We start from the raw sequence: 7,090 nt of genomic DNA, 5'->3' as shown, positions 1-7,090 counted from the left end.
TATTTATAATTAATGGAAATGCAGAAAGCAACCCTGTGGTTAAAACATGGCCTGTTTATTACCTGAGGGAGGGAAGTGCCCAGTTTATATTCATCAACATACAATGTAGTGGTAAATGTAAATTCTTTGCAAGATGTAGAAGTCGGCTGCAGTTTCTGATCTACTTTAATAAACTGTTGGATTCTTGGCAAGTCCCTCGCCTCCGAACACATATCTAACAATTTCAGTACCTACAGAAAGGCTTAATGGAATGAATAAACACCAAGGGTATACTGTGAGGATGTGCCCAGCATGGTAATCAGTAACTCATTCAGGGCAGTTTACCAACTACTGGTTTGATTTGCATCTGAGGTTGAATGTGCTCCTAAAACTGCATTGTGAAGGACCTCTTATGCTGCAGACCCTACAGCCACTGGCGTACCTCTTTCACAGCTCATGACAGATTGAGAGTTGTTTTTCCTTTTAGTGAGGGAAAATTGTTAGGGAACCAATATGTTGGACAAGGGGTGTGCCACATTGCAGGCAGAGGGACGGAAGACAACTTACTTACCTTTGGCATAGCGGTTTCTGGTGTATATCTTATCTAACTGCAGATTACTCAATGTATAAATATTCCCAGGAACCAGACTGGATCCTGACATTTTGATAGCAGTGCTCCAATGTGCCAGTAGGTTTGCCGTGCAACCGTGTCGATGTCTTTCTACACCGGAAGTAATAAACGGAGTTGCATATCAGTGCCACTTATGTGAGGTGACATTAGTTCTTTTCTTTCTGCGCCTTTTGATGCAGATCTGGAGCACCGCTCCTATTTTCTTCTTTCAGTGAAGAGATATTTCTTTCAACCAAAACGTTTTCACTGTGTGCACATAATTTCTCTGCTGAAGATAACAAGGTTTAAGTCTTGTAGGGACTGCTGCAAACAAATGTTTCAGGGACCATCACGAGGTGTGCCTCTGGTGCTTGGGTTCCTCACATAACTCCAAGGGTTGCAATGAATGCCCTAAATAAACTCAAAGCCATCAGAGATCAAGAGATGATGTTTAATGGGGTCCACCACTGGGTGTCTTTGTGCAGATCCCTCTCCAGGTCAAACACGAGAGCAAGGACCCGCTCCCGAAGCCAATCTTTCACAAAAAACATGCATGTGCCTACAAAATGACAACCTTGTTTCTTTCTTATTGTTTACTGATCCACTTTGTTGTTTTTGTTTACCTACCAAAGAGCAAGCAGGTGGGAGAGGCAACACAAGAAGTTGGCAGAAGCAACACGTGGACATGGGTGGAATAAGCAACACAGGGAGAGTAATGTGGAGAGTGGGAAAGTAGACGCAAGACCAATGTAGAGCAGGGAGGGGGGGAAAGTGAAGCAGATGCAAGAGCAACATGGAGATGGTGAGGGAGATGCACTGGGGCAAAAAAGCAACGGGTGTAGCAGAAGCACGAGGGTCAAAGCATCTAGGAGGAGGGCCCAACAGAAGCACACTGGTGCAGAAAGAACAGCACAAGCAAAATGAAGAGGGGAGAATTACACAAGAGAGACAACGGGAAAACATGCACTTTTGTGGTGTGCTCAAACAAAGAAAAAAGTAGTGCTTGCAATAAGAGCAGCAGTAGGACACAAGTAATGTGCCAGAGGTAGAAAAGAAGAGAAAGCAAGGCCCACACAAGATAACAAGAAGCAAGCAAATGAGTGACAATAAATTCAACTAATGCTAAGTAATGGGAGTGGTCTAATCCCACTGTAAACCAACAATACATCTCGCAACAGACATGCAGTCTTGTAGGCGAGCCCTAAAAAAGCACACTTAGTCAGACTCAATTAATCTGTCTTGGCTTTAAAAGGCAGGCGACGAGTGAACCCCCTCAGTTGTCCCATCACAAGGGGCTACCACAAATTTAGATCAATGTGCATGACATTTTAACAGAAAAAGGGAACCCGGCTTGGTCATGTAAGGGTGGAACTTGAGGACTTCTGCCACAGAAATGGCACACTAGAGGGTTTCTGGTAAGAAACCTGCTCAGGTCTACGCAGCCATCAGGCTGAACGAGTATCATCAGTTTAGATAGTCAGAAAACCTATTTGCAGTGCTTTAAGAAGCACTTTATAAAGTCATTTTGTTGGCTTTTGAAGTGGTTTACCCAGTTACTCTGAGCACGAGGTTATTACCTAAAGTTAATAATTTCACCAGAAGAATAATTTTCTACAACTCTATCAGCTTAAACCTTGAAGGTATCCGCGGTGACAAACTACATTTTACAAATACCAACTACATAATCTCCTTCATGCAATCTGATCTGGCAGTCCAAGCCTGGTTTCCTCTAAAAAAAAAAAAAAATCCAGAGCCTCATCTCACTGTTGGGCTTCCAGCCTTCTAGTGGCCCTTCATGGGAACCCTTATTGATAGGAGGGCCATCAACCCTCTGCCATCACTCAAGAGTCCTGAAAATCACGCCCCTTGATGTCCAAATGTGAAACTGCCACATTTAACTCTCCTCTGTACATCCACATTCCTCTACGGTCACCCCTTCGTCTCTCATGCAAGCCTGGAAATATGAATGTGTAAATAACTTGAGACCAATGTGGTCTTTACATGTCCCACTTCAATCTGCCAGTGAGGTAGGAGGTACTGCCTTCACCACACTGGCAGTAAAATGTCTTCCATTTTCTCACGAACACTGATAGATCCTGTTTAAGCTCTTTCTATTATTTTATGCCTGTGTTCAGCCTTCTCTTTAGGCGGTGTGGATTTCTTAGACGTATGCAGAAATGTTGGTATCGTGTCTGCTAACTATCTAGGCTGACACTTTTTGTTTTCAGTTGCAGACGCAGCCGCATCATGGGAGTTCACTGTAGTAGCCAACATGTTTTTACTGGTTTTAGCTATTGAAGAATATGCTCAATATGGAGATGACACATTTATAACCATGTTTAGTCTTGTTGATACTTCAATATCTGCAAATGCAGTTTTGTTTTATAAATATAACAAGATTGGTGATCATCCAGAATATGACCATGGGTTAGAGGGACTTCATGCTAGGACTATCAGGCAAGCGGTCGCAACGGTTTGCAGGGCCAACTAGTCTCAGTCGGGGCCACACTAGGAGCAGTGCAGAGAAGTGACCTTCAGCCCAGCTCAGTTTTTTTATTCCCAGGCAAAGCTGTGATAGGAAATTAGCAACTCAACTACTCTTCAACGACAACAGGTATGCTGTGTGACCCACCTTAAGAAACTTGAAACTCAGACTTGCTATTTGGTGCTTTTGCTAATATTTAGAACAGTCCCTAGAAATAACATTTTAACACCATATAGCTAAGAACTCACTAACCAGATTAGAAATGTATTTGCTGAACACAGGGGCATAGCTGCGTTCCTTTTTGTATTCAGTGTAATTACCGTTAAAATTTTATGCACTAGACTAGGATTTTAAAATAAACGTTTTAAAGATGGTTTCCTGTTTTCTTAGTGCTATTTTGAACTTATTATTCATTTGGTGAACAAAGGTTAAGTGTTCCACTGTGTCCCTAAACCAATCCTGTGGGACTCCGCGTACATAGAAAACTTTCCTGTGCCTTATTGTTTGGTGCTTGGGTTGAAGTCTTTGTAATTTGTATTGGTACATTGACTCCTTGCACCAGGGGGTTAGAAATCCTGCCCCGGTGGCACTGTGATAGGCCCCCAGAGAACGTATCAATATCTGTCAAATGACGTGGCAGGAAGTCTCTAGAGAGCTACTCCATGCAGGGCCAACTTTAGGGCGGTGCAATCACACCAGGTGCTGACCTGCATTGGGGGGTGCTGACCTCAGGGGGCGCTGTGTTTAGCAATTACTTACGAAACTTGCGATTTAAAGGCACCTGCTGAAAAGTTCCTTGTGCGTCCAGCCTTCAGGAAACAAATAAAATGTCAAGCACCTCTTCTGATTAATGTTTCTGATAGGGGGGAAATGGGAGTTTTGTGGCAGCTTAGACTCACCATAAAGTAGCGCAGCGGGTTCATATGCCTGCTGCAAAGAACAGAACTATATTTTATGTGGACAGCTGAATGGATTAGTAAAGCCAGCCTTTAAAAGCACTTTAAATCAAATAAATGTATTTGAAAGGTGGGCTATGGAGAGATGAGGGGCATATTTGCAGGGTGGTAATGAGAGAATCTGAGGAGGTGGTGATGGATGGGGTGGCAAAAAAGACTCGCACAGGGCGCCACCAGTGCGAAAGCCAGCCCAGACTCCATGACTGAAATTTCACAAGGTCCATAGGTAACATTGATATTTTTCTCACATAACCACATGGAGGCACTATGAATGTTTCGGCTTTAGGACCTTGCCAGTCTCCACATTTCAAGTACTCGTCTCATGCGGTTTTAATCCCAACTTATCAGGGGCACCTGAGCTGCCATTTTGCAAAAGATCACCATGCTCTGGACACAATGTGGACACTCAGGCTATGGTGCAGGGGAACACCAGTAATGTTAAACACCCTATATCTGGTGAATTCAACTAAGACATTTTCCAGATTAATGGAAGAGGGCAGGAGGCTCTGTCACTGGGCCATCTGCCTTCCATCCCACAAAAGGGCCGGTATAGTGCTGTGGGGGTAGATGTGAATCCAATTTTAGGAAGGCGTGCCTTTACCACCACCCCTCAATAAGTATGTATGGCCGCCTCCAGAAGTATATGCCACAACCTTTCAAATTATCTCCACCATGAAACTTCAGAAAGCATTTTGTGATAAGACCCTTACCAGTTACTACACAGCAAGGCCATTCGACTGCTCCAATGAATATCAATTGTCTGAAAGCACAACCGGAAATGTTCTTTAAAGCAGAAAACTTTCTTGGCTTAAGGACACACTTCAGACTCTGCACACCATGAACGGACTTATGTGGCAGGTGGAGTCACTCTCGAAATTATTCTCCAAAATACAAAAACACAAGATGTCTAATTAACAAATGTGTTTTACTTCCACTTATTGGGCTTGCAGATTCACAAACTACATCACAACATGTTGGAGAAGCTGTTCAACAAAAACATGTATGCAGCACTTGGAGCAAGGACGCAGATCACTCGGGATTTCCCCAAAATCCACCAAAAAGGATTGGTTCAGTCTACAAAGAAGACCAGAACTGACACTAGAACGCTACACTTACATGCAAACAATTAAGGTGCAAAGCGAGTTTGGCAAGAATATGTTGTGCAAAGGTACTACCCTACAGCTGTCTGCAGAAGGTGCAATCTGATGTTCCCTTTTGGTTCAATGATCACGTCAGATCCACCACAACTAGCTTGGCTCTTTCACGCTGCTCCAGAGAGATTTACTTCTTCCACTCGTTCTTCTCATAGTCCCACTTGGATGAGAAGCCCTGGATTGGGCCTACACGCATATCCAGCATCCGCTTGGTCTGCATGGCCTTCCAATCGTCACTGAGTGTGTGCGGCTTTGGTGGGTACACTGCAAGAGAAGACCAAGAAATCACAGATGTAGGGCTGCAGAGAATGGCACCTTGAAAAACTAGAGAGTCTAGGCATTAGAGGTTATGGTCAAAGGCGGACAGCGCATGGAGAAGCGGGAATTCAGATGTGCTAGAAAGATGATTAAAATGGTATAGATCTCCACTGCATAAGAGCAGCTAGATAGGAAGGAGGAGGAGAGAACACTGAAATGTATGGAAAAAAGGAGGGAGATAGAGGTATGAAGAGAAGTAGGAGTGAGGCCCGCAAACAAAGGTACAAAAGACAAGAGGAAAAGCAAGCAACCTGCAGCTTAGAATTCAATGGCTTATTCAGCCCAGAGAAAAAAATGAATTCCAACTCATGGTAGACGAGGAGGCACAGCTGGAATTATAAAGGCCTGGAATGGGATTGGTTGGATGTGAGTGGTCAATTTATCTTTTAGCAGCAGATCAGCTTACAACACACATGGTTGGACTGGATCTTTGGAAACAGTTGCTGCTGCTTGGGGAGGTATGATATTTTGATCTACAGATAGTACTTCTGACTATTCAATTATGAGAAGTAAGAAAAGCACGGGAAGGGACTACAGGGAGGTTTGGGGTAAGAACCCCCAATTTTATGGCTCCATCCACAATTGGTAAAAACATCTGAATGAGTTCTGCACTCCTCATTCTAGGAACCTTTTTCCTTTATCCTAAATCACATGCCTCCTCCGCCCCCCTCGCAATACACCTTTGGTCTCTAGTTTTTACAAACACATTTAATCCCTTGTCCACCACCTTTCGCTTTGCCTGTTGTCAATGACATCCAAGGGCAGGACATTACAGAACCCCCTCCTCGTCCTTACCGTACACTCTCTGCCACCAGACGATAAGTGCGGTGAAACCGACGAAGGTGAAGATACCGCCAAGAACGGTCTTCCATTCGTTGCCACGCTTGTTCATCTCAGTGTACGTTTGGTTGAACTTCATGCGGTAAACTGCAGAGAACGAGACACAAACCACCCATCACTGAACCGGACGTGTTCATTGAGCAAATACAATATTGGAGACTGAGACTGGCATAGATAGCACTGTTATTTCTCAGTGGCCTACTCCTTTAAATTCATTGGTGCCCTTTGTAGAGGACCATATGCTTCGCTTACTGCCGTAGACTTTCCAGGAGGGTTATGTGGTAGTGTTACAAAATACAGCATGTAGCTTACTCAAGAACATCCACCTTCTTACAAAACATGGAAATGAGGTGCCCCAGAAAATCAACATCTGAGCTGCCTGGGCACCAGCTTGGAGGTCACAAGATTACAACCCAGTGGGTCCTATCAAGGTTAAATATATACATACACACGCGCACATACATATATATATATATACATATATATATATATATATACACATATATATATATATATATACACACATACACATATATATATACACACATACACATATATATATACACACATACACATATATATATACACACACACACATATATATATACACACACACACATATATATATACACACACACACACATATATATATACACACACACACACATATATATATACACACACACACATATATATACACACACACACATATATATACACACACATACACATATATACACACATATAC

General features: G+C 43.1%; 1 protein-coding gene across 3 annotated transcripts in view; it reads right to left on the bottom strand.

Moving 5' to 3' along the window:
* Positions 1-4,936: 4,936 nt before the first annotated feature.
* Positions 4,937-7,090, bottom strand: part of COX4I2 (cytochrome c oxidase subunit 4I2) — a 162,391-nt gene continuing 160,237 nt past the window's right edge. For all 3 annotated transcript variants that reach the window (XM_069243350.1, XM_069243351.1, XM_069243349.1), the window contains 2 exons: positions 6,298-6,429; positions 4,937-5,448 (listed from right to left, as the gene is read on the bottom strand). In XM_069243350.1, the coding sequence (XP_069099451.1) occupies positions 5,312-5,448; positions 6,298-6,429 (269 nt within the window). In that variant the 3' untranslated portion in view covers positions 4,937-5,311. The remainder of the gene's footprint in view (positions 5,449-6,297; positions 6,430-7,090) is intronic.

This window comes from Pleurodeles waltl, chromosome 7 (genome assembly GCF_031143425.1).
Source record: "Pleurodeles waltl isolate 20211129_DDA chromosome 7, aPleWal1.hap1.20221129, whole genome shotgun sequence".
In the NCBI taxonomy this organism is placed as follows: domain Eukaryota; kingdom Metazoa; phylum Chordata; class Amphibia; order Caudata; family Salamandridae; genus Pleurodeles; species Pleurodeles waltl.
This window is presented reverse-complemented; position numbering and strand designations above follow the sequence as displayed.